This window comes from Lasiosphaeria miniovina (genome assembly GCF_030549165.1).
Source record: "Lasiosphaeria miniovina strain SMH2392-1A chromosome Unknown B0T26scaffold_3, whole genome shotgun sequence".
Taxonomy (NCBI): domain Eukaryota; kingdom Fungi; phylum Ascomycota; class Sordariomycetes; order Sordariales; family Lasiosphaeriaceae; genus Lasiosphaeria; species Lasiosphaeria miniovina.
In genome coordinates this window covers 4,103,619-4,129,201 of record NW_026848222.1, presented here as the reverse complement: position 1 = coordinate 4,129,201, position 25,583 = coordinate 4,103,619, and the positions used below count along the sequence as shown (strand labels likewise).

At 55.0% G+C, this 25,583-nt stretch overlaps 8 protein-coding genes across 8 annotated transcripts; 2 read left to right on the top strand and 6 right to left on the bottom strand.

Moving 5' to 3' along the window:
• Positions 1–57: 57 nt before the first annotated feature.
• Positions 58–1,773, bottom strand: B0T26DRAFT_235974 (uncharacterized protein). Its single transcript, XM_060433916.1, has one exon. It carries the CDS (start codon positions 1,693–1,695, stop codon positions 280–282), a length of 1,416 nt encoding a protein of 471 aa, XP_060298750.1. The 5' UTR covers positions 1,696–1,773; the 3' UTR covers positions 58–279.
• Positions 1,774–3,390: 1,617 nt separating this feature from the next.
• Positions 3,391–4,465, bottom strand: B0T26DRAFT_811462 (dephospho-CoA kinase-domain-containing protein). Its single transcript, XM_060447286.1, has one exon. It carries the CDS (start codon positions 4,240–4,242, stop codon positions 3,409–3,411), a length of 834 nt encoding a protein of 277 aa, XP_060298749.1. The 5' UTR covers positions 4,243–4,465; the 3' UTR covers positions 3,391–3,408.
• A 716-nt stretch (positions 4,466–5,181) lies between these two features.
• Positions 5,182–7,117, bottom strand: B0T26DRAFT_674479 (uncharacterized protein; the record flags this gene model as incomplete). The annotated part of the gene is made up of 4 exons (XM_060439716.1): positions 5,182–5,694; positions 5,881–6,681; positions 6,858–6,881; positions 7,004–7,117. 4 exons carry the CDS (start codon positions 7,115–7,117, stop codon positions 5,182–5,184), a joined length of 1,452 nt encoding a protein of 483 aa, XP_060298748.1.
• Positions 7,118–7,516: 399 nt separating this feature from the next.
• On the bottom strand, positions 7,517–9,343 carry B0T26DRAFT_235938 (uncharacterized protein). The gene is made up of 2 exons (XM_060433915.1): positions 8,544–9,343; positions 7,517–8,461 (listed from the first exon to the last, which is right to left on the bottom strand). Exons 1-2 carry the CDS (start codon positions 9,009–9,011, stop codon positions 7,958–7,960), a joined length of 972 nt encoding a protein of 323 aa, XP_060298747.1. The 5' UTR covers positions 9,012–9,343; the 3' UTR covers positions 7,517–7,957.
• Positions 9,344–9,811: 468 nt separating this feature from the next.
• Positions 9,812–10,940, bottom strand: B0T26DRAFT_704161 (Tim17/Tim22/Tim23/Pmp24 family-domain-containing protein). Its single transcript, XM_060441703.1, has one exon. The coding sequence runs from the start codon at positions 10,585–10,587 to the stop codon at positions 9,847–9,849; it is 741 nt and encodes a 246-aa protein (XP_060298746.1). The 5' UTR covers positions 10,588–10,940; the 3' UTR covers positions 9,812–9,846.
• A 446-nt stretch (positions 10,941–11,386) lies between these two features.
• Positions 11,387–16,695, top strand: B0T26DRAFT_643501 (putative death-receptor fusion protein-domain-containing protein; the record flags this gene model as incomplete). The annotated part of the gene is made up of 9 exons (XM_060437537.1): positions 11,387–11,523; positions 11,635–12,489; positions 12,549–13,526; positions 13,682–13,912; positions 13,963–14,209; positions 14,259–14,563; positions 14,621–15,123; positions 15,178–15,899; positions 15,964–16,695. 9 exons carry the CDS (start codon positions 11,387–11,389, stop codon positions 16,693–16,695), a joined length of 4,710 nt encoding a protein of 1,569 aa, XP_060298745.1.
• Positions 16,696–20,424: 3,729 nt separating this feature from the next.
• B0T26DRAFT_674475 (uncharacterized protein) lies at positions 20,425–21,113 on the bottom strand (the record flags this gene model as incomplete). The annotated part of the gene is made up of 3 exons (XM_060439715.1): positions 20,425–20,758; positions 20,838–20,863; positions 21,087–21,113. The coding sequence occupies 3 exons, from the start codon at positions 21,111–21,113 to the stop codon at positions 20,425–20,427; spliced, it is 387 nt and encodes a 128-aa protein (XP_060298744.1).
• Positions 21,114–23,020: 1,907 nt separating this feature from the next.
• On the top strand, positions 23,021–24,666 carry B0T26DRAFT_235601 (uncharacterized protein). Its single transcript, XM_060433914.1, has one exon. It carries the CDS (start codon positions 23,339–23,341, stop codon positions 24,359–24,361), a length of 1,023 nt encoding a protein of 340 aa, XP_060298743.1. The 5' UTR covers positions 23,021–23,338; the 3' UTR covers positions 24,362–24,666.
• Positions 24,667–25,583: the final 917 nt, after the last annotated feature.

Genomic DNA, 25,583 nt, shown 5'->3' with positions numbered 1-25,583 from the left:
ATTACCAACGCCTACGTGATCCACGTTCACCGAGGGAAAGATAATAGCAAGGCGTCGTTTGGTTCTTATACATGCCGTTCCGTACAAAAGAGTCTTTATACACACTACCATACATTAAACAGACAAAATGAAGAGTTGGTGAGGAAAAGTAAAGCTAAACAAGAAAAGAAAAGACAGCAGGAGACATCCGGTCTCGCTCGTAAACACCTCAGCCATAATTGACAGCCGCCCACAACCGTCAAGACATCCTTCGGCTAGCAGTCTTTGCCAGCCTATCCATCACCAGAGAGTATCGTCTTTCTTTGCAGCTGAAGGCTCGTCCCAGGAGGCCGGGGCTGCTGGAGCCGCTGCCGCATTAGGAGCCCATTGAGTCACGGGAGTCGTGTCCTCGTCTGGGTCCCAGCGCACCAACCCCGACGCCGTCGGCTCGGCTGGTGCTTGAGCTGCTGTAGGATCTTGCCAGGCGGTGGTGGAAATTCCGAGCCCCCTAACACCATGGGTAGCACTGGCTGCGCGCGAAGGTGCGCGCGAGGGTGCGCGCGAAGCTGAGCTTACGAGGTTAGATTCCCAGCCGCCAGGCATCTTGGTGCTGCTGCTCTTCCGGTTTTTGGTATCGACGACCGTATTCACCTCGCTGACGTTTGCTCCTCCCAATGCGACTTCCGGGATGGGCCAAACGGTGCTAGGGCCGCCGGCGGTCCAGCCGTTCTTGTTGCTACCACTGGATGTCTTCTTGCTGTTATTAGATGGCGCTTTGCTGGCTTTGATAGTCTGGCTGGAATTGCCCCAGGCGGTAGTCTCTTCCTTGTTAGACGGTACCTTACTTGCCTGGCCGGCATTGCCCCAGCCGGCAGCCGCATCCTTGCTGGACGGTGCCTTGCTTGCCTGGCTGGCATTGCCCCAGCCGGCAGCCGCATCCTTGCTGGACGGTGCCTTGCTTGCCTGGCTAGTCTTGCCCCAATCGGCTGCTCCACTGTTGGAAGGTGCTTTTGCTGGTTCGTTGTTATCGCCCCAGTTTTGCGGCGCGTTGTTGGACGCCGATTTGGTGCTACCAGCAGTTTTAGAATTCGGCTTGGTGCGCTCCTTGTTTTGCTGCCAGGCTTGGTCAAAGCCTGCCAGGGGGTCTGGGGGGTTTGGCGGCTTGGGTGGCAAGCCCGGAACCGCGGGCTGGGTTGTTGAGAAGGGGTTGACTGGTGACGGGTGGGCCAAGGCGCCCGGTCGCTCCCAAGCCGGAATGTGGCCCGGCGGCCGCTCGGGGGGCGGGTCTAATGCACCAGGCCGTTCCCAAAACGGGACAAAGCCCGGAAATTGGGTGGGTTGGCGGACTTGGGGGACATATGGGACATAGGGGACATGGGGGGCTTGGGTTGTCAATTCCGGCGCCCTCTGCGGAGGCGGGACAAACAGAGATGGTACAGCTGCCTGGTAGTGCTGCCCTGGCGGTCCGCCCCAATTGTATCCGGCATGATGCGGGTGAGAACTCGCAGGACGTTCCGAAGGACGTTCCGCAGGACGTTCAGCAGGTTTGGATGTGGGTTTCCGGGAATACAAAGAGCCATGGGGGTTGCCCCAGTGTTCACCGTGGTACATGCGGCATACACCTGTTCCGTTGTCGAGAAACGCATTAGGGCGCGGATCGGTCGCGGGGTCTTCGAACTTATGCTCTACCTCGACAACTTGAGCACGAGCCGGCATCAACAGATCCGAGTTCCGACCCTCACGACGTGGGAATGTAATGGCCCGGCCTCCTCTGCTAGAATGTTTGGCTGTCTATTTATTAGCATTGCATTGCTCCACGGCTAGTTATTGGAGTCCTAACCTTTATTTGCCCCCGCGCTCTTTGGACTCTTATCTTTGGGCTTTTTATCCTTTGACTTGCGAGAGGGTACTGGCTCGGGCTCAGCCTCCAACGGCGAGTCCGAATCAGGCTCCGAATCGGGCTCGGGCTCGGACTCAGACGACGAGACGGCAAGCGTCGTGTCGCTGTCGCACTCGAGCGGCTTCTCCTTAGCCTTCTTGGTCTTCTGCCACTTTACAGCCTTGTCCAAGATCTTGCGGCCTAGTTTACATTCATCGCAAGAGCAGTCCGGGTGGGGATCCAAGCTGAACGTCGCGTCTCCCGCACTTGACTTTGACTTTGAGTTGGCCTTGCAGCGGGCGTTGCGAGGTTCCTGCCACTTTCCCGAGCCCTGTTCGCTGCTTCTACCAGCGCTTGTCTCTGACGATGGCGATACCTCGCTTGCCGATTCGAATGACAGAGCGGAACGCGACTTCTTGAGAGCCGACTTTCTCACGGCTTTGGGTTCAAATTGCACCTTCTTGGGTGGGAGCTTGGACTTGAACCTGCGGCTCACATCCCGCCCAGAGTTTGAGTTGCCCGAGGCTTGCGGGATCGTAACAGAAACCCACTCAATGTCCTGGTTCTCGTTGGCAGTGACCTCCACCTCGACGCGAGACGGGGGCCGTGGAGGGCGCCTGGGGAGATTGAAGCCGATGACCCACTCGGTGAACGAATTGGGGCCGGCCATGGTGGCAGTGCTCTTGGGTAGATGGCGGTGTTATGCGAATAGGCGAAGTAAAGAAACCGAAGTCGGTTTCACTAAGTTTGCTACCGTGACCGCGACTCTGGGAGAATGCTCGAAGATGGCACAGAAAACCGAGGCACGAAGTAAATCGCGGGGAGAAAGCGACTCGAGGTGGGTCGTGTGCGTGTACGGAACAAGAATTTAGGGGTGACGATTAAGGCGACGTCGAGAGAGGGACCAGAGTCCTCAAGAATAAAACGCACCGCCTCAGCGAGGCGAGTGCAGATTTAGTCTTGTTCGTTCTCTAGCTGTGCCCGATGGTGTGTGTGCGGTGAAGAAGAGGAAGTACGTGTGGAAGGGAGGTGTAGAGGAGAAAGTAGGTAAGTAAGGTGTAGAAGGTAAGGTACTGTAACGAGGTAAAGTGAATAAGGTAAGGTCAGTGCTGCAGATGCGTCCCAGGCAACCGAGGGGCAGTCGCGACTTCCCTGCTGAGCTTGTAGTGTGTAGTAGTTGCCGTTACGGTACGTGACCGGAGTGCCAGTGGGCAGGGTATTGGAAAGGAGAAAGCACTTCGCAACCCCGCAATACCTGAAGAGAAGAGGGAAGAGCAGCACTGTAGGTACCTTAACAAGTATGGCACCGGTGACCTTTGCTCCTGACCTAGACCACCTTTATCACCTCTGTCTTCACCTCCCCTTTCCCTCACCCCCTCGATACCTTTGGTCCTTTGGTACCAAATCATAATTACCTTACCTTACCTCGCAGATACCAAAATCACAATGAAAACGCAGTCAACCAGCCAGCCCCATCGCCGTCGTCCAGGCAACGCCATGCTCGAAAAGAAACCTCCCCCCTCCCCTAACTTCCACCCCTATCCCTCCCTTCACAGCTTCGCCCTCTCCCTCAGCTCAACCTCGGCCCACCGTCTATTAATCCTCACATTCATCCAGAAATTCCACAGCCCGACCACGACAGCAGCAGGCGGGCACAGCCACAGCACCATGCTCCACCAGCGGGGACTCGCAGCATCGATGACTTCCATAGCGCGGCGGACCTCGGCAGCGAGCTCGTCGCGGCCGGCGTCGTTCCAGACCACCAAGCCCCTAGCACCCCCACGAACCTCTGCGCGGCGGGCCTTGTTGCGCAAGTCACCCTGGCTGCGCACGCGGTTAGCGGCGTCGTCAGCGGAGAGGTGTGGGTCGCGGGCGCGTAGGCGGCGCATCTGGGTGTCGGGGTCGCGGACGGCGACGACGAGGACGGTGCCGCAGAAGCGGTCGAGCGCGCTCTCGAAGAGCAGCGGCACGTCGAGGACGGCGGCGCGGTGACCCGCTGCGTACGCGCGCGCGGCGGCGCCCAGCATGGCCCGCCGCACCGCCGGGTGCACGATGGCGTTGAGCGCGGCGCGGTCGCGCTTAGCTGCCGCGCTGTCGCCGAACACGCGCCGCCCCAGCGCCGGTCGGTTGAGCGGCCGGCCTCTGCCTGTGGGGCCGTTCTCGGGCATGCTGTTGTTGTTGGTTGCGGGGGGCACAAGCAGATCCGGCGTGCTGGGGCCAAAGTACGACACGATGGCTTTGTAGCCGGCCGTGCCGGGCTCGACCACCTCGCGCGCTAGCAGGTCGGCGTCGATAACGGGCAGCGAGTAGGGCGGCGCGGACAGCAGAGCCGAGACCGTCGACTTGCCTGTCGCGATGGACCCTGTGAGGCCGATGAGAAGCATCGCGCCGCTTGTGTGTTTTGTGCCTTTTGTGTCTTGTATCTTTTGCAAGGGGTGGCCTGTTACTGAATGGCGTTCATGAGCAAGCGTTTTCTGCGACTGAGGCTTATTTCCTCGCCTTGGTGAGTGAAGAATGGTAGACGGTCTATGTAGTGTGATGAGTATGTGGCACTAAGGGTAAGGTAGTCTGCTCGTGGGCTGGTCGTCGTATGATGTTTGCGGGGTGGGTTGGGTACGAAACAGTACGTACCGACAACCGAGATCCATTCAACCCCTGTTTGAAACTCGAGCGGAGCTTAATTGCTCGGCAACAAACCGGATTGATCGCACGGACTACGGCAGAAGTGCTAACAGCTTCCTGCCCTGAAAAGCAAGCTCTGCCGTTAGTCCTTGGGGAGCACATGTCACAACCCTGGTGGCTTGGATTCGGCGGCCTCAGCGAGCAGGGGTACCGCGACTTCTGGAAGCCGCTTGCATTCAGCCTCATTTTGACATCCTCTCCAACTTCAGCTCTCATCTCACCTCACTGCACGGAAACCCCCAACCACTTGCTGCACTCGAGAGGTTCCATTTACTACCAACGCACCCTGAACTAGTTTAGAATGACAAAACCTAAACGCAAGATACCATCTGTTATGAAATGACCGACGAGATCAGCTAGGGAGAGATTAGACAGCGCCATCCCCCCGGTTTCATCGACAAGGAAATCCGTTATAAACGTCAGCCGACGTTATCCCAACCCTGTACCAAACTTTACAAACAACCGACTCTCTCTGTTCAAATTTCTAGTGGTGAACCGTAGCCTAAGGAACACAGAAATGTCTCTCCAGAGCTAGCAACGGTAGAACACCAAACGAAGAGAAAAGAATAATACAAATACAGATCCACTGGGCTGTGAGACAGGTCTGAGCAAAGCAAGACCCTCCGTCACTTGTCTTCCCATCACAGTCCCGAGCGGACAGCGTAGAAGATGCCGTGGTTGTCAATGTACCAGCGACAGTCTCCAAGGTCGTCAATCGTCATTCGGTTCTTGACAGACCAGCTGCCGTCAGCCTCGCGGACCCGGTATTCGCGGAGCGCGTTGTCGTCAGCGGGTTTGAAGTCCTGTGGCTCGTCGATATTGGTATTATAAGCCCACTGATCAATTCTCATCGCCACCTGGCTGCCCGTCAAGCCGACACCCATGGCGGCCTCAAAATGCACATTCGGAACAGGTGCTGCACCCATCGGAGGAGCGTTACCTGTGATGGCCTGTGGAGGCACTTGGCCATAGACCGGCTGACCTCCCGCTGGGTTGGGGACAGGAATAGCGGTACCATGGACCACCTGGGGCTGCATGAAAGGCTGGAGACCAGGGGGGTACTGAACGAGGGTCGGCACAAGAGGTGCAGTCATTGGAGCAATGGCGATGGGCGCTTCCGGCAGGTGCTGGAGGGGAATTGCGGCACCGCCCGTCTGTAGAACACAATCGGTTAGCAAATAATTCACACGTGGAATCGATTGTCATATCAATAGTAGTGTTAGGGCATTGAGGCGGATGCAAAGAGGTGAAATGAGAGTCCAGCGGTTGACAGCCCATCGTTCCCCAATCAAAACAAAGACGGAAGAGAAGACGTTGCTGTTGGCTAGACTTGCATTAACCTGTTGGGCCACGGGGTCAGGTCCTTGGAAAACGGGTTGCTGTGGCAGCACCTGGTTCCAATGCATGCGAGGATCCCCAACGGGATTCCCCTGGTGCATTTGAGCATAGAGCTGGTATGGGTGGTATTGCTGAGCTTGAGCCTGGGGGTATGCCTGAGGGAGATGCTGGGGATATGATTGGGCAGCAGCCTGGTGGAAGCCGTGATGGCCCCAGACAGCCCCAGGAGGGAGCCCGTCGTATCTGGGGGTATAGAGATGCATCTGGGGTCCCATGTTGGTGTCGGGAACCTGGGGCTGAAAGTTTACGCCTACTCCCGTAGGTCCTCGATGCTCCTGGGGCGGTGGCTGAGGAGGGACGAAACCGGGGACAAGGCCAGGAACAAAGCCGGGAGGAGGCGCAATTGGATGCTGGCCTGCTATGGCGGGAAAGGTAGGAAATCCGTGAGGATAAGGGGCTTGCGGGTCATGAGGAACTAGTGATGGCTGGAAGCCAGGGGGATAATTTCCGAAAACTTGCTGGCCCGTTTGGGCCACCGTCGGAATTGGATGGGGAGGTTGAGAGGGGAGATTCTGCGGGGGGGCCGTCTGGGGGACCGTCGGGGGCTGTAGATACGGAGTTCCCGGAGCTTCCATTATTGAATCTTGCCGCGCGTCTCTCGTAGGCGACTCTGCAGGCTGGCCGTGACGAGGAATCGCCGACAGGGTTTCTCTCCTGACGGGAGTTGCGCGATGATGAGATGCGGGAGGGGACTCGGAATCGCTGAAGTGTACCCGCCTATGGTGTTTTGGCGACTTGGAATGCTTGCGGTTTGGGGGCATGGCTGATGACATTTCCAGAATATGCGCAGATTCCAAACTCGAGGGAACGAGCGGATTGGAGAAGTAGGAAGCCCGACCACCGTAGGTAAGTGCGGTGTGGAAGTTTCTTCGGACGAGAGGGATGTTCTTCAAGGAAGGGCTCCGTCCTACTGACCTACCAAGCTTGCGAAGCCCACCAAAAACTGGACGGTTAGATAAAATGAAGGAATTTGCCCAAGGTGATGAATGGTGCTTCCAAAAGAAAAGAAGACCATGGGAAAAGAAAATGATAAATCAAAGAAAAAGATGTTAGTGATGCACTTACAGTATCGTAGAGGAACCAAGTTTGTCCGTTCCAGACGTATTGATACTTCGGGCGAGGGTCATCCTCGTACTCGATGTCGGCGAAGCGGAAGCAGCAAGAAAATACCTGGCCCATTTTCGCGGTTTGCGTGCTATTACAGGTACGGTAGGTGCTGAAAAGAGTGAAGAGGCTAGGAGCGATCGATTCTCAGTCGGGGATGAAGACTGCAGTGCTCTTTCTGCGGGAGGGTGATTGCGGCCGGGACTTTATTATCGACGAGAGGTGGGGGTGCGATGTAGGACGACAGGAATTTCCAAGACGGAAGGCACGACCAGCTTTAACATAGAAGTTTTAGGGATACCTGATACTTTACCTTATGGACCAGGCAGGTACCTGTCGTGGCTCACCGCCAAAGTGCGAAGGTGCCTGCCTGGCCAAACCAGTGCGAGACCCTCGACTTCATCCGATCTTTCTCCTGAATTTCTAGATTTACGGCGCCTGGTAATTTTCACTGTCACTGGTCTCACAATACCTCATCATTGACAATGTGTCTTAAGAATCCACTGCTGGGCAGCACTATTTCGCCTAGTGGTACCTTGACTACCTAAAGCTCCGTGTTTACGCCCATACATACAAGATCTATCTATACCTCAAGCTGTATCCAGCAACGAAACGGTTGACAGCCTGGGAAACCTGGGGTAACCATAGAAAGTGTTCCTGGTGGGAGAGGCCACTCGAGTGGAAAGTCTTTGGGTTCATAGGAGTTTCATGTCGGAATCGTCCTCGGCCAAATCCGGCCACTCGGCAACGTTGCTCTTGTCAAAGTAGTCTTTCGCTGTAGGAGGGTGGGATTCCTCGAGAGCAGCCTCCTTCAGTCGCAAGATAGACCACCAGACGCTGAAATAGGTCCGCTGCCATGTCTGTGATTATGGACCTGGGAGTCAGTCGCTGCAGGTCGATCAAGCAAAACCCCGATTAGGGGTTGGGAAAGACGACACTTACGAGAATTAAGACCGGCTGTGCACCCGAGCGTCTGGCGTCTTGCTTGATCATTTCGAAATCATCAAGAGTTTGGATTTGGTCCATCTTCCCGTAAACAGCAGGCCGCGGGTCCGACTCGTTCCGGGAAAAGAAGTAAGACAATCTATTCAGGGGTTCGGCGTTCAGGTCCTGAGCTGCCAGCCGAGAGATCATATTCCAAGCCGATTTAGCGGCGTAGTGTGGCCGGTCAATAGATTTTAGCTGCTGAATCTGGTATGGGATGAACTGCTGAGGCCGGAATCGCGGGCGAGGCATGGCTTTGAGCATTGCCTCCATCTCTGAGGCCGTGAACGACCAGTCGATATAGTTCCAGGTCGTAGAGGTGGTGCCGTACTCGGCGATGCTGCACACCCCGAACTTGAACTGGTTGGCACGAGGGTCCTTGACCGAGGGGTAGATGGTTGAGCCCTCGAGTCTGTATTGGGCGCAGAGCTTGATCTGTTTGCAAATGTAAGCATCACAAGTCCAGGACGCGAGAAGATGAATTGGGGCGAGAAGGGGAGTAGGTAGGCATACTGACCTTGTCGTAGAAGCTCAGCCGAGAGGCGTCTCCGCCGTCAAGGAATTCCCAGAAGCACTTGTCTTCAATCTCGGCATCTAGCAGACCCTCGACCTCCTTTAACGTTGCGCCATTGGCAGGGTTCTCTGCCCAGCAGCGCATCTCCGAGAGGCGACTATCAAACTCTCGAGTAACACTCTCTCCGGCGGCGGCGGCGGCGTCGTCGAAAGAAACGAAGACGCGCCAACCCCCGATGACAGGGACTAAGCAACCATTCCCCGGCGTCGCAACTAAGGAGCTGTCAAGGCCGAGGGCGGCAATATTCGCCGCCTGGTCCGTGTTCTCGATTGGGATTTGGTTGCTCTTCCAGAAATCCATTCGCAGTTTGACGAGCTCTTCCTTGATCTGACGGGCGGCGGCTTCCTCGAGTCTCAGGCCAGAGCCAGGACCAAGGCCAGAGCCAGCGCTCGATGGCACTGGATCCGCCATGATTAAGCATGCAAGACTTTATCGATGAAGGCAATAGCAAAGAGAAGGCTAAATGAATAAAATGGGGAGGTGGAGGGTTGTTGAGAAGGTGCAGTAGGAGACGAAGCTATAGTCATTTTGGCTCCGTCCGGAAATTGGAAGGCACCGGGGACTGACCGAACCACGTGGAAGGTAGAGAGCGATCAAAACAAGGTGAATATTCCAGGTCGAGCTTCAGCTCAGAAGAATTTCAACTGCGACGAACTTGGGTGGCAAAAGGGGTGGGTGAAGGAAAGCTCAAGATGCCAAGATAAGAGCAAAGGTGAACAGGTGATGAGAAGGAGTACAAAATAAGTGAAGTAAGTCTGAGAGTAAACAATAATAGACCATGACCCGAACAAAACACAACAATTTCTTCAGGAATTAGCAGCCTTTGTGATGCGCAGCAGACTTGGAGACATTCACACAATACGTGTCAAACGCCTCTAGGCTTGTAACCTATTGCATGCCGCCGCCCCCACCAGGGCGTTCTATAAAACCATAAACCGATAATGTACATATGTTCTTCATGGGAGGAGAGATACCTTGCGCTATGCATACCCGCCTCCGTCAACCCTGGCCCAGTTCGTACACGCGGTCCTTACAGGGACACATACAGCCAGCTTTAAAGAAAGAGCGCTGGGTCTCCGTAGATTAGGGTGAAGTTTTGAGAAACGACAGGCAAAGAAAGCCAGGACGTCGTTCCTGGATACCGAGATCAGACAGATTCTGCTGTATTCAGAGCGTGGCGTGTGCCTGATGAGGCGGCTCCGGCACACCTGGGAAGATTGTCCGCCGGGCAACCTTTGATAAAGTGTCAGCGAGGTTCGTGTTTAATTTTAATTAAAAAAAGCAAAGAAAATGGGGCGAGGGTCAAGAGCAATCTTACCGCCCACACTCCAGCTACCGATGCCACTATTCCGCCCGAGATCATCATGGGCCGGAGCCCCCGCGTGCTCTTGAACAACATGCCGCTCAGACCGCCAGCCAAGATCGTGTTGGCCGCGTCGTGCTTCCCCCGGAGATAGCCAATGTACGAGTTTATGAGGTTGTAGCAGATGGCCACCACGCCCGCCGAGTTGCCGAGGAAGGGGCCTCGCCGGGTGACGGCGTTGAGCACCGAGTTGAGCCGCAGCTTGGGCGGCTGGCCTGTCGACCTCCTCAGTCCTTCCTGCAGACCCCACGCGCCGCCTAACGTGAGGGCCGACAGGTACGTGACGCCCGTTCCGTAACAGAGGTCGTCGGTGAAGCCGCGCGACGGCAGCACCGACTGGGAGCCCGGCAGGTTGGACAGCGCCGAGTCCTCGAGCGAGATGTAGTCTAGCGTCTCCCTATTCAGCCCTGCGAGCGGGTGTAGTTGTGTGGGGTCGGCATAGGAGGAGCTGCCGAGGAAGGCATCCACGCCCTGGGGGGAAGAAGGGGAAGAATCGAACGGGCTCGGCTGGCTGGCGGTGCTTATCGTCGGTGTGCTCGTGGTGATCGGCTGTGATGTCGACGGCGACGACGGCGACTGTGATGACGGCTTGCGCCCGGTTAAGGCATCCCAGATGGAGGACATGTTCGGCGAAACGAGAAGACAAAAAAGGAGCGGAAAAAGCAGCAGTCGAGTCGAATCGAATCGATGGCTCGGTGATTGCACGCCTGACTTTTTGCCCGCAAAAGCTGTGGTTCGGCGCTCGATCGAGGTGCAGTGAGTTAATTGGGTATGGAGCAAGAAACTGGCCCAGCTGATGGCGTCGCCCGATAAGGGCCGAAGCTTTTAAAAAATTTACGGCACTATCCTTCGTCTTTGATGGCCCGTGCGTTGAAAGCGGTGTTAGGCGCCTTCGTCTCATAAAGTCCGCCGGTCTTGGCTCACCACAAATGCACAGTGGTGGCATTTACATAAAGCTGTAAGAACGATTCCCGGGGAGGGTGCATCACGTTGTGTCTCCCTTTTCTCGGAGCTCATATTGTGTAATTTGAGCCATTGATTCAGATGCTAAGAGAGAGAGTTCATAACTGCTTGTTGAACCACTTCAGGACTAGCTCGCCTTAGTGCGCTAACCAGATTAGTATATCCCTGTCAGTGTCTTCCTTTTAGGCTTGGATTCAAGGTGAAGCCTCCCGCTCACCCCCAAATTCCTCCTCGCTCTTGCCGTGAAGGAGTCGACCTGCCCACAAACTCATAGGGCATTGAAGAAGAAAACTGCTCGAGGTTTTTTGCTGTTGGGGAGTCCGTGCTGCCACATCTCTGCAGTTTTTTTTTCCCTGGCACAAATCCATTTCTGAGACAAATCAGAATATCTCGCCGAGGCTGTCAAACTTGCGTCTTGCATCGTTTGGTATTGCTTCCGTTTTCGGCCATCTCAGTGACCATGGAAACTACTAGCACCCCCGAAGCCTCGACAAGCCATGCGGACACTCTCTTGGCCGGCGTTGACTCCAAGGTACTCGTCAACGCAAACACCATCTCGCAGTGGCTGTTGAGCCAGCCCGATAACCTCCGGCCTCGGTATGAACCATAAACCTTACGCCTGCATACCTTACCTCACTTACCACCTAGGTTGCCTCGCTTGGCGATTAGGTCCATTGGAATTGGGCTGATTGATTGATGGCTTAGCAGAATCGCCCAGGAATTATTCGAGAAGCTCTTGCGAGATGCATCGCAGTCTCGCCAATACAATGCCACTGGCCACGCCTGTGTCAAGCTCTGCAGCTTTGTTCAGCAGTGTGCCAAGTCGAGTGACGAGGCGTTGAAGCAATGGGCTTTCACCGAAACCCTGTCCAAGAGGCTCTTCCACTTTTACTTGGAGTGGTATGAGCACGACCCCCACCGGGCCTTGAGACTGACCCTGGATATACTTGTCATGACTTCAACTCTCAACCCCAGCCCTCAAACCGGCCAGGCAATCAAGGGACATGTTGTCGAGACACTTGTGGCCATTGTTGCACGGAGATCGACACGGCAGCTGACCAAATCAGGCCTGCAATGTCTTGACCATCTCCTGAGCAAGCGTGCCGTTAGTCTCGATGAGATCGGCCGCAACTACTCCGAGACTCAGCCATCGATGGCTGGCGTGCCAGAGCTTTACTTGTGGAGATCGTTTGTTTTCTACCTGTTTTCCTGGATGGAGGTTACCTATGTCTCCCCGCTTGCCGGAAAGTGCGTTGTTCACATATTCCGCGGACTGGAAACCGCGGCACCACAGACGGACTCGGTTTTCACTGCCGAGCTCTGGCAACGCTGGCTTCAAGATGCCTGCATCAAAAACCCGGCCATTATGGACGACACAAGGAATTATATCCTAGTTCCTGTCTTCAAGACAGACAGAGCTGCCTCTCTCAGGCTATTGCAAGCCTTCATCAAGAGGGACCCACTAACGGCCGTTGAGCACAGGTTAGGGGACCAAACACTCCTACTCCAGTTGGCAACGCTAGAACTGGGGAAGAGATTTGGTCTAGTCGAGGAGCCTAGTGAGTAAAACACGTGGCGTGTGGTAAATGCGGCTGACGAAAAGACAACTTTAAAGGCAAAAGCGGCGTCTCGCAGCCTCTGGCACACATTTCGCTCCAAGAGACTGTCTTGGACAATCTTCTCACCTACCCTTCGCCGTCTGTTAGGTCCAGCGCTTTCTCCTTGCTCATTTCATCCCAGGCGACAACAAAGCCCTTTTCTCAGGTTGCATTCAGCCTGCTCAAAAGACACATTGCCGCATTCCATGCCGACTATGACGCCAAATTTCGCAACGAGATGCTCAGTCTTTCCAAGTCTCTGATCCGGAGGGTGAAAAATGTTCTTTCAGTTGCTCAGAGGAGTCTTTCACGGCCCGCTCATCTCCGTACTCGGGAGATTAACGCAGATGCCACGGTGCCGTCGCCTAAGAAACGATTTGGCCCAGAGGCCGCCCTGAAGGATGAGGCCGAAGCGCACGAGATTATCAACCGCCACGAAGCATTTCTAAGGTGGTATATTGATTTTCTAAAAGGCGAACTCTTACCCACTGCATCATACCAGCGCCATATTACAGCCATCAGAGCAGCGCTTTTGGTTCTGAAAGTTGGCAAGCACGCTGGAGCTTCCGATGATGGCGTCGATATCGATGTCGCCCGGATAATAGCATTCGATGCCACCTGGATTCGCCTTCTTGTTGATCTTACACTGGACCCGTTCGACGATGTTAGGGACGGCGCGACTACGCTCCTAGCCCTATTCCCCCAGGAAATAGTGAAGGCCCCTTCGGCGTTTGCCAGAGACTCGGGAACTCTTCTCGACATATTGGAAGAATTCTCCCTTAAAGCCCAGGCACTCGCAAACAGGACAGGGAGGGCTGACCACGGAGACGGGGTAGCCCGTTCTCAGGGTCTCTTTGCTACTTGGTTGGACAACCCAGAATCTCAGATTGCTTTTTCTTCAAAATTAATTCAAGGCCTCGAAGGCAAGATTTTAAAAGCAGAACAGGATTTAGGCCACGCAGCTATTGAAAGTCCGGTGCACGCAGACTTTGCCTCAATTAGGTACGTGGATAATAGTCCAGGAAATGGCTCTCAGCGAGATCTTGCCTATTGCTGCAGATACAAAGCCACGCGGCCGAGGCACGAGGGTTATCTACAAGAACACGGGTGGACAGGCTAGTGTTTTTTCTGGATGCTTGCTAACTTGAATACCTCAGCTATGTTTGGCAGGTTTTAGCCAGGACCACGTACTCTGACGACCATCTGAAAGTTGTCCATCAGCTCCATCGCCGAATTGTTGACTGCTCCAAGCGTATCTGGCTGGCGGTGAAGCATGTTCTTTGCGATGACTCCCCAGAAGGTCACCTACCTGAAGAATTAGAAGACATCGAAGGGCTCGACACCAAGGATCTGTTGAGTTACAGTTTCCGCGCGGTCCATGAATCGAGGTACGATGCTTACCAACTCTTCCGAGGATATAACACTAACAGCACCGAAGCAATCTCCTTCGCTTGATTGTAGGGACGCTGAGGCTCAAACGGGCTCCTGGAGCGCCTTTCCCAACACCTGACGTCTTTAAGGATGCGGGCTACTTGACATTTGAACAACTCGCCAGCCTGCGACATCGCGGGGCATTCTCCACAGTATCACTTACCTTCGCCACATACTGCCAGCTCACTCAGAACCTGCGCGATGCTTTTCCAGAAGTCGAAGGCCTGGATGGCTTACTCCACGAATGGTACCAGGTAAGACGTCGAAGGCACGGGTTGTATGGTCCAGCGTTAATATTCTTAGGGAACCATCACCTGCATTATGACACAGGCCTCAACGACACGTCGGTCGGCAGGGATTCCGTCTCTCATTGCTGCGATTTTGTTAGCCAATGTGCAATCACCCTCATTCGGCGAGGTTTTCAACACGCTTGGGGAAATCGGCAAGAAAACTGTTCGCCTTTCAGAGACGGACGGATCAAATCTGCCCCAAGTGCACGCTTTGAACTGTTTGAGGGAAATTTTCAGAAGCTCTGTGTTGAGCAAGAAGGCCGAGAGTTACCTGGGGATGGCCTTGAATCTTGCAGCAAACAGCCTCAAATCTGAAGTGTAAGCTAGAAGAGCAACCCCATACCGGCTGTTGGGTTTTGTTGCTAACTTGACCAGTTGGGCAATTCGAAACTGCGGGTTACTTCTACTCAGAAGCCTCATCGACTGCCTCTTGGGTACTGGAGAGAGCAAGGCCATCATAGAGTCTGGGTGGGATGGCCACTCGGTTCGGATCTCTTATAAGAAATACCCCACACTGCCAGGAGTTATCTTAGGACTTCTACAGTCGGTAGACGGTGTTCTCGACGTAGTATCCCAGTCTGGCGCAGCAGAGGCGGTATTCCCTGCACTCGACATCATCCGCCGCGCAGGTCCTCCTGAAGAACACCGCGCCGAACTGCGGAAGCACATCGAGGGATACCTCGGCAGCCGTATTTGGCATGTCCGGGAGATAGCCGCCAAAACCCTGTGCTCTTTTCTGCTGCAGGAAGACTGGATTACGGAGGTTGAAAGTCTTCTCGGTCAATTTGAGAAGCATGCGAACGGACTTCACGGCACCCTTCTCGCTGCTAGGTTTGTTCTTGAACGGAAAGCAGATCTGGGGCATCATGTTAAATCCGGTAAGTCTCCTCGTTCAAATCCTCATGATGAGGTGGCTAACTATATAGCGATAGACTCAACGCGAGTGAAGCAGGTTCTACAAGGGCATTTCCAATCGTCTGGATTGTTTCAGAACTGTCCAGAAATTGAAGCAGCTTACCTTGAGATCACGAACTTGCTCACCAGTCTCGACTTGGACAAAGAACAAGCAGATAAAGCCGCTTCGTATACCATGCTACCTGTATATACGGATTCAAGCTCGCCAAAGCACCACAGTTCTTCAGCCTTACTCGACATGCAGATATCGATGAAGGTTGTCTATGACACCGCAGCATTGGCCGACGTGGATAAGTTGCGATCATGCTTGTCAGATACACTAAAGAGAGATATCAACACCGCAACGAGAATGCTTGAAACAATCCCTTCGGCATGGGGATCCGTGCAAGGTGGCAAGGCTAAAGCAGAACTTTGCGCCATGTACGCGAGCATCTGCAAACTCCCAGGGGCCACGGAAGCCCGCACACAGGCCTTGTTGAATCTTGGATCAGTGGTAGACGATTCCCTCAGCAACCATGACGTCCAGGATTTGCCGAGCTTGGCCAAACTTGACATGTTGTGGGATCATCTTCTGGAAGAAGAGATAAATCCTACTTTGTCGTGTGCAATAATCACGACGAGCGGGTCTCTAATGGCAGCGTCTTTATCACTACCTAGCGACTTAGACAACACTGCAAAGGTAGACCAGCGGTTGATGAGTTGGGGAGAGTTGATAGCCGACGCCTTGGACGCGGACAATGTGAGTAGCAAATCCCTCACAAACAGACACGAGCCCCGAACAGCGACTAAATCCGAGTTATTAGGCATTCGACACGAGGTTTGCCGCAGCAATGGCACTAAGGTCTTTCTTCCTTGACTCCCGACGTCATAGTTGGAACTCCAAGTATCTGCCCGTTTTGTCGGCCCTCTACGATGCCCTTATTGACGACGATGACGAGGTCAGAGAGGTTGCAGCCAGTGCCGCTACAGGCATCATTGGTACCTACATGCTGGCACCGACGGCAGCCGACCGTCTTGTTGTGTGGTTGCGAGAGCACTTTAGGGAGCGAGAAGAGTTCAGATCACTTGTGATATGCAGGATGACTGGTCACACACCTCATCTGAGGGACATCGAAATGATCCCAGCCGACCAACAGCTAATTAAGACCATGGACTTCGACGACTCTCTATTTGCAGCCGAAGAGCAGAACCTTTTCATTGACGAAGTCAAAGAGACCATGAGATGGCGACAAGCCTTATATGATTTTGGGCAGTGGAAGGGAGATGCACCATTCGAAAACCTTGTACAATGGACAGACTCCGGACTAGCATATCTAATACAGCTCTCGGAGAAAGAGGACGGGCCCTTGGGCTGGACCTCTGACCAGCACGTGTTCGCAGTATGCGCCCGCGTTCTGCTTAGTGCCGTTGCAATTACTGCTGCCGGCAAAGTCTCGACAACCAAGAGTCTGTTGGAACAGTTCAAGCATGTCGGAACCAGAGCAAGGATTCACGGGTCACTTCTAGAGATGGCGTTGTCGGAGGCCGACATTTAGAAATCAAGATGTGTTTGCGAGGTTGGAAAACTTCAGCATCGTTGCATCAACTTTCGATTTGGGTTGTGAGTTGTCGTCGTGGGCTGTCTGGTTACTAAACCCCAGCTTGGGTCCCCCACAAGCGCTTCCCCGCCATCGCGCCCTCTCGAATGCCGCGCGGGATGCCCGCAAGTGGGCCTTTTCGTGGGCATGCCTTGCTATCGACAGCGCCCGGCCCCTCCGGAGGGAGGGACTTCCACTGTGGGAGACCTAAATTTTCGAGCCTCAAGGCGGTTCCTAGTCCTAAGAAAGCCTATCTTCAACATTGGCTGCAGGGGCTTGCATATCGATGCCTTGGACGCACCTGTTGTTTGGCTCAGCTGCACCAAACCTCCTCGTCTGATTGAGGAGGCCGGTAAATGGCTCTTCGTTGATCGTTACTCGCAGGGGTTGATGGTTTTCCTGCATGTCCAATCTCTCGAAGATGCTCCTCACCATGTGAAACAAAATTTCTAGAAGCTCATAGGGACCTCGCGGCGTCCAAACAAAAGCCAATGGCAGGTCAAGCCAAGAGCTAGTGAGGCTGCCTCCGAAATGCCGACAGCCGCTTCGGCTTGCAGATCCCGCCTGATGGGCCCAGTCAACGCTAGCTCTTAGGGGCGTGCATCGTCTTCCGTGAAGAAAAGAAGGAAAAACTAGCTGAGGCTGGTGCGCTTCATCTGTCGATACCCAATGGTGCAGAACCCAGGACCTGGGTTTCCACATGGTCTACACGTATAATTCTCCGATCTTTTCAGCTCCCCAGGTTTGGGGTCACAGTAGGGCTTCCTCATTTCTGACGTCAACTAACAGTTATCACAACCTTGTCATTGGTAGCCCTGGGACGCAGGTGTTATTACCAAGAGCGGCGACAAGTAGTCGAGAAGTGCGTTTCCTCCCCTTCGGCGTGCACAGGATGAGGGGCGGGAGGCAAACCCATCAATAAGTGGAATCGAGGACGAAGCTGCTTGCGCCACTTATCGCCACTTCTTCCCCGGCACACTCGACACCGTCGTATGGAGCAAGTAATATCGGCACCAGCGTGTTAATGAGCCGTTCTGTGATGTAGAATAGCTCACAACAAAATTCTTGAATTCTCGCCAACTCGGCTTGCTCAGTTGCAGATCGGTCAGTTACTGCATCGCAAGTGGCCAGTTCTTAAGGCCAAAGAGGACGCCCGCACTATTTTGAGCGAGTTTTGAGACCTCCCCTTGCCCCCTTGACCTGGCAGTTGGCTGATGGCCTAGGGCCAAAACCAAGGGCCAAAACCAAGGGCCAAAGAGAGCCGCGGATATCATTGCGTCCGCAATATAGCGGCTCATAATGCAGCAAAGTTAAGATGGGGTCATATATTTTCGGCCACTGTTGAAAGGGCGGACCGCCCAATCGTGTTCGGAAAGGGCCCTTCAAACTAGGTCGACCCTTTAACATGCAGAGCAACATTCGGGCCTTCGTGCTTTTGAGATGGTCTTGTCAACGTAGGGTGTCCTGAATAGGCATGTCTTCTGACCGAGGCCCGCCGCAATGGATCGCATGGAATTGCAGGTTTCGGAACAAACCTCTTCTTCAACAAGAATACAGCTGGAGACGAGCATTCGAGTCCTCAGAGGCGTCACGAAAAGGAGCTGCATGCAGGATTTTGGAGTCTCACGGCCTGCAATTGGCGCTCAACCAAGACGAGGTTCATCTGTTCAGGGACCGAGCCATTCGAGGTCAAGTGACTTTTTGTCACGAGATCGACAGAGGGAGTGGCCACAGGTCAGCGGGAGTCTGAACAAGGGGCTGGGACTGGCTTGATTTCCGCGGCTTTTTCTTCCAGACCTTTTCCTGGAAACAACGGAAACAAGCGGGACACCCAGCCATGCTCTAGAAACACTACCCCGCCAAGGAAGTGGCGCTACCATTTCACCGGTACATACCTACGGGGCACCTTGGCTCAGTAAACATTGTCAGGAAACCTCTAAGAGAGCTGCCAAGTTTTGATCGCCGAGCTCGGCTAGGTGCAGCAGCCATTTGTTACATCTCCAAGCGCGCTTCATCGATCAAAATCATAACCAGTCGCTGACAGGAATTCCGATTGCATGATGGGTGGTGGTGAGGTACAGGAGGTACTCCGTACCTCGATACCACGGTGGCCTCGAGCTGCCCAACCGGGAAAGGGTGAAAGGCTGGTGTCCGCTAGACCGATTCCTGCCGAGCTGTTCATGTTCATGCCGCCCTCTCTCCTCTCTCCCACCTGGTTGTGTATCTGGCGGCCACAGCAGCGAGCCGAGCACATTGCTCTCAATCGCCCATATCCATATCCATCCTTGAGTCACCACGGTCAAGCGCTGGAGTTCGAGCTGGAGCTAGAGCGAGTTCGGGGACGCGCAATATCCGCGTGCATCTCGGAATAATTTCACAATGATGACGGGATAACTGGCTCGTGGCACTCGAGGGGCCTTTTCAACCAGGATTGGCCGGCGGGCTTGATGAAGTCAGATTAACAGCCTTGGGCCAGGCAGCTGGGACAAGCCACCTCGGGTTGCCATAACGGTACATGGCATGGCGTCTCCAACCACGTTTTTACACCATGAGCGACTAGAGGCAGAAGAAGTTGAGACGCGACACGGCGACGCGACATGTTACTTGGTCTGCAATCTCATGGTCATGAGGTGCGGCAGCCTTGATAAGCTCCAGGTACGGTATTCGCACATTCATTACACTACGCACAAGCTGCAACACACCACATATGGTCGGGGAGGTGTACGAAGTGCCTACCTACGGTTCCATTCTGGGCCAGATGGACTCTCCACTCGACGGTCACTCAGCGCCGGATACCCTTGTTAGGTTCCGACTCGTGGATTCGCGACTTCCCGCAAAGATGGGTCGAGAGCTTTCCTAGTCCTTCCAAGACACCATCCATTTGTCGACAACTTTAGGGTCCTGCCCAATCAGCTGCTCTACATCGGTCTTTCTCTCAAATGCAGGCCGAGAAGGCGTCCAGCCCAGCAGCCAATGAGGCTCAAGAGCAGGGGTCCGAGCTCACACACCTTTTCATCCTGACACGAGCCGTCTTCCTAGACTGGTGTTTATCGTCGACTCCTGCTTTCCTCTGCACATCCTCACTTGGCCGTCGTGGGGACAGCCCAGCCCAGCCGCGGACAGCCGTTGGTTAGAGAGCATGGCAGCATCTTGGTTCTGGGCTTCTGCTACCCCCAAGACCCCCCTAAGTGCGCATAGAAACTATGGCTGATGGGACTGATAGGAGTACGTATCAAAGGATAGGATAGGTTGAAGGGCAGTCATTGATGGGACGGCGCAGGCCCGGCCTTCTGGGCTCAGTGGGCTGGTTCTTCTTCGCCGCGGCTTTACTTTATTGGGACGCAGTGCCGGCCCCCAGGCATACACATATGCAAGATATCCCTTTCGGCCGCGGGGCCAGCCCAGGCTGTGGCGTTGAGCAGGTCGAAGCGAGCCGGTCGACTCGGGAGTGAGGGGGGTCGGCTAGCCACTGAGGAACGTGAGACGAGAGAACACACCTCTCAAGCTGCGCGCTTGTTCTGTTTCATGTTGGGGCTTGCGGAGGCTGTTCTCTTCTTGTGTGCGTCTCTTAGACGCAGCGCCATGCCATGTCTAATCCGACTGATGATGGTGGAGGGCTCACTCAATCTCACCGCATGCAGCTCAGTCTCATGGGACCTCTCCGCCTCGTCCATGGCACAGCAACACTCAATGCTCATTGCCCGCTTGGTAAATTGAGGTCATCATGTTCTCATTGTGCTTGCCTGTTTCAGCCATGGCGAAGGAGATTGTCACTAGGAGAGACGGTCTTGATATCATTTCATGACGGCGAATGGCGGCTGTGAAGGCTCTTGGTGCGGCCAACGTGGTCTGGTGCTCGAGCTCCCGAGCTCCATCGCGCTGGACGAGCTGCACAAGCGCAGGATCGGCCTTGTCTTGCCTGTCGTCAGCCTTTTTGGGAGCTGTGTCCTTGCAAGACTTCCCACAAGGCCCAAGGTGGTGAACAGGCCCGAGAAGGGTCGTCTGACATGTCTCTTTGGTCCTGCAAGCCGGAAGTGTCAGCCACATGCCGGCCCCGCTAGGAAAGGCCTGGCGTTGGCTTGAAGCGGTAGTAAGTAAACCTCTGCAACACCACCAGCGAGCAAGCCTATTACGGCAGAGTAGCACATATGTGGTATTGGGGTGTGCTGGAATGCGAACGAGACTTGCCGGGTGTCTTCAGTCTCAACAAAAGCTCGTCTTGCGTATCCGGCTGCATCTTTGGTGGCCAAGGGCAATGCAGGACGTCGCCATGTGTTGAGAATCAATCTATCCATATCATATCTCACACGCGGAAGCGAAGTCGGTTACGGGCTGCATACTACACGTACGGTACTGCCCATGAGCAACCGAGCCATGACGATGGCCTAAGCTCCATCAAGCACAAGCACAGGCACCGTCGTGGCGTGTGTAATATCCGACCAGGCCAGATAACGGCTTGAGGTCGCTGGGTTGGCCGGTATGCCAGTAATAGCTTAATCAGAGCACTGGCCAGTGGTCGTTGCCGAGGAGTCGAGTCGGCCGGCGAGCCCCACACTAGCCATGCGGCAAAGCCCCCGCCCTTGTTTTCTTGTCCGATACGCGCTGCTCTGGCTGTGGGACGCGTCACGGAGCTTGGTCGGCAAGGAGAGAAAGCCACAAGAAAACAGGTCTGCAGAGGATGTTGAGGGGCTCGACCGTCGACCAAGACCAAAGACGTGCTCGCAGGTGGGGCGGCGAGGGGCAACGAAGATCCCGCTGGCGTGTAAAGAGGACCTGGCAACGGAGCAACAAGGGAGCAATTTTTGGCCTTTGGCGGGGTTGACATGCGGTGTGCGTGTGTGTCTGTCTGTCTGTCCGTCTGCCACTACACTAATCAACAGCCTGTCTACGGATACCTTACTGAGTGCCTACATAAGGTACATACATAGTAGCTCCGAAACTTACAGAACACATGGTACAGTACCTCAACGTCGTGTAGCTGGTGCTTGCTTTCTGCTGCTACTACGGTAGGGAGTAGGGGCGGATTCCGGCGGTACAGAAAACAGTATAGATGGCGGGGGACCGACGCCGCTCCAAGGCTTCTTCCTAGCACTTAGGGACTGGCACACATCCCGGCGGGTGGCGCTGCACTGGCCACATCTGCAGCTTTCAGCTCCGGTGGCATGCTACCGACCCGCTATTCGCCTGAAGACGGTCGGGTTTTTTTGTCATTCAGCATTGTGCATATGCACGTCGCTGCACAGCCCAGCCCGCAGAGGTACCGCGACCTGCTCTGCTTCGGCGACGACGGCGATATGCCGCGCTGCACCACCCACTGCACTGCACTGCACTGCACTGCACACTGCGTGGCCCGCCCGCTGGCCCGCTGTGAGGGAGAGGGAGGGACTGGGACTGCTCCTCTTTCGCTTTCCTCCCTCTTGTTTCCTCTCCACCCTCTTCGCTCTGCCCAGTGCACGGCGTCGATTCCCGCCCGTGTAACTGACTGCCAGGTTATAGTGCTAGCGCAACTCGGAGGGAGGCCTGGGACCCGAGGTCAGCAGGTTCGAAACAAATTGTACCACCGTCTTTTTTACACCACTCCTCTAGAGTGCAATACCTATCTTACCTACCTAGGTACAGTACGCAACTGCAGGGGATCGATGCCTGCTGGTCGAAAATTCTTTTCCGTTTTTGTGGGAGTTGGCATGGTGGTGCGGCGGACAGACGGCGTGCGTGCCACGCGCCGGCATCCGAAGTTTGTGGGAAAATGATTCCGGATTGCGACGCTTGGCCGAAGGCACAGAAACACCCGTCATGACTAGCCCGCCCAATGCACACCTCGGTATCGCAGGTGTACACTATTAGGTGGGTTTAGGTGAGTGAGGTGGGCGAGGTGGGCGAGGTGAGGCCATGCAGGCTCCCGCCTTGGAAAAGTGGCCAGGTACATGAGGACTTGGAGGGAGCAGTTTCGGACCAGGCGAGAGTCGTGTTGTTAGGTTGCCGCATCGCTGGGACTGCAGCACTGTCGAGGAGTGGGCTAGGTATGTCGACAGACGGGGCATACAGCGCCTTGGCCGATGCGATGGGGTGGATACAGGGACACCTCAGTATCCATGGAAGGCGACTTTTGCCAGCCGAGCCAGCCAGCCAGCCAGCCAGCCAGCCAGCGGGCAAGGCAGGCGGCAGTGTGGTGTTGTGCTGCGCTGCAACGACACTACCCTACTACGGCGGGACTTGCAGAGATGTGACGCGGGCAGCCGACTCCACGCCGGGGCGATGGCCGGCTCGACTTGTCGACTCATCTGTCTATAACACCCCACCGCCCTCCTCGCACACACTTCTCCCGTATACGAGAATCTCACCCTCCTTGTTTCCTCACCCACCCTACCCTTCTCTTCTTCTCATTTGTTGCGGTTGCTGGCGCGCACGCTACTCCCTAGTCTTGGGACCGCCCGCTCCGTCACCTTGCTCACCTTGTTTCTTATTACTATTCGCTTCCCGTCCTTTGTCTACTCTACTACCTTAGTTACTATCCCAGTACCCACCGCCTTTTCCCTCTTCCCTGTCGAGTTGTGTTTGTTGTTGTGTTGTGTGTGATCAGAAGCAAAGAGCCAGTCCCATAATGCCTCCCCAGCTATTACCCGCCTCGGCCGCCGCCTTTGCGCCGCGCGCCTCCTCGGTCAACGTCGTGCTGGGCTCAAAGATCGAGCCATGGCTGACCCAAACACTCAAGCGCATCAACCGCGTCAAGAGACCGCTCAACAGCGTACCCCAGCACCAGAGATGTCTGACAGAGACGCTGTCGTCGCCAAACGCCATATGGACCCTGGCGTCGCTAATGCTACCCAAGGCGCCCGAGTCGGAGCTGCGCAAGGATCCCAACCCGCTCATCGAGGCCATCTTCAACTACCAGCTCGTCCACCTCGAGGCCTACATCGTCCACGTCGACATGGTGCTCCGCAACGAGGTCGCCTACAAGCTGACCCCCGACACCATCGAGCTGCTCATCGAGTACCACAAGGACATACACTGCGTCAACTCAAAGGCCACCACGTACGACTGGTCCGAGAAGGAGCAGCAGTGCAAGAAGCTGCACGAAGAGTTCATCCAGGCCATCAACAAGTTCGTCTACACGACCCATGTGTCCGCCCTCGAGGGCCTCGAAGAGGATGGCGCCGGCGAGCTTCTCAGCGGCAAGAGCGACGAGGTCAAGAATAACGTCCTGAACCTGGTCAAGCCGCTGCTCCCGCCGCCGCCGAGGATTGTCGACGTCGTCCGCCAGCAGCCTCTGCTGCCCAGCTCGCCCGTCAACAGCATGTGGTCGCAGCCGCCAACCCCGTCGTCGATGCCGGCCCCCATGGACTCGTGGCGAGTTCTGCCGTCGAGCCCGGGCGTCACGTCCACGTCTGGCGACTCGAACAGCTCCATCTGGGCCAACATGAGCATGAGCGACGTCCACATCTCCCCCACGCCCTCGTATAGCCAGCCCTTTTCGTCGGCAGGCCTGTTCTACAGCTCGCCCGTCGTCACGTCTCCCATCCCGCACCTGCCGCTGCCCAGCATGCTTGCGCCGCAGTGCGGGGTGAGCGTGGGCTACGGATCGTTTGGCTGGGACCGCTACCAAGAGTACACGACCACTATGTGACAACCACCACCAGTCACAAAGACAGACTACCCAGTCGTGACAAGTGCGTGAAAGAGGAGCGGGGCGCGCCCAAAAGCCAACCATTACGGCATCTTTGAAAGAACGGCTCTCGCCTACCATGTTCGGGTAGCGAGGCCGAGGTTTCGAACTCGACGGCGCAGCGGGCTATCAACGCAGATACCGTCACACGACGCACGATCAAGAAAGGCATTTCGGCGTTTTGCATGGGGCAACTTTTTGGCGGGCGACTTCTCGACAAACACATCCACAACTCTCTTCCTTGGAGACGCATATATATCCCATTGGTTTTTTTTTCTTTTCTTTCTTTTCCTGTCTGGTTGGCAAGCGAGCGTTGGAATTTTTTCTTTCTTCTGGATACCACTACCGCCGCGAGTTCGGTCGCACGTTTCGTCTGATTTCTTTTTTGACTAACCTCGATATGGCTGGGTCCTGGGGCGGGAGACACTGACTGCATTTGGTGGAGAGACTGACTGCATTTGGAGCATGGAGAGGGCTGACATACAATTTTCTTTTTCTTTTTTGGTCCAAAGAGGAAACGCAGCAATGCACCCGCTCGGCATAGTCCGGGACAGAAACCTTTCCTTGGGTTCCTATCTCTCCTCTTTCCTTTTTTTATATTTCTTTTTTATCATCTCCCCTGGGAAAACGGCATAAAGAGGGAGAGGCTGGCTCCAAAAGATACCCCCCTGGTGGAAACATACCATCTTCGTCGTCGACCGATCGCCACTCGCTTCAGCATCTTTCGGCATTCTTTTTTGGCGGGTTTCCTGTCTCATGGATGATGTTTACGGCCTTGTTTTACGACGACGAAGAGAACCACGGCTGCGACGACTTGTCCTTTTTCCTTTCTCGGCGAATGGTATTCGACTCTGCTAGCTTGATGCTGGATGACGCGCTACCTTGGCGGGGAGAAGAAAGGAGCCGATGCACACGTTGGCAAACTTCGGTGTCACTGCGGAGAGAGCAAACCGATGGGACTGGTCCCGGACTTTTGGCAAATCCGCAAAAAAACAAAAACAAATAAGTGGAATGCCGGCCGAAATAAAACATGCATCTAGCTGAGAACGCATATCTGGAATATCGCGGTCGAAGCAGACACTGGTTGTCGACAGGAAACCAAAAGAGAAAACCTCGAAGTGAGGACGGAGACGGGGGAAGTATAGACACGACAGAGACACCAACGAAAGAAGGCCTCCTTCCT

What these genes read in the sequence shown, in the direction of transcription:
- B0T26DRAFT_235974 (XM_060433916.1), bottom strand. Translation starts at nt 1,695, where the DNA reads ATGCCGGCTCGTGCTCAAGTTGTCGAGGTAGAGCATAAGTTCGAAGAC.
- B0T26DRAFT_811462 (XM_060447286.1), bottom strand. Translation starts at nt 4,242, where the DNA reads ATGCTTCTCATCGGCCTCACAGGGTCCATCGCGACAGGCAAGTCGACG.
- B0T26DRAFT_235938 (XM_060433915.1), bottom strand. Translation starts at nt 9,011, where the DNA reads ATGGCGGATCCAGTGCCATCGAGCGCTGGCTCTGGCCTTGGTCCTGGC. An exon ending in GGCTGAGCTTCTACGACAAG is followed by an intron (nt 8,462 to 8,543) that starts GTCAGTATGCCT and finishes ATTTGCAAACAG; the next exon opens with ATCAAGCTCTGCGCCCAATA.
- B0T26DRAFT_704161 (XM_060441703.1), bottom strand. Translation starts at nt 10,587, where the DNA reads ATGTCCTCCATCTGGGATGCCTTAACCGGGCGCAAGCCGTCATCACAG.
- B0T26DRAFT_235601 (XM_060433914.1), top strand. Translation starts at nt 23,339, where the DNA reads ATGCCTCCCCAGCTATTACCCGCCTCGGCCGCCGCCTTTGCGCCGCGC.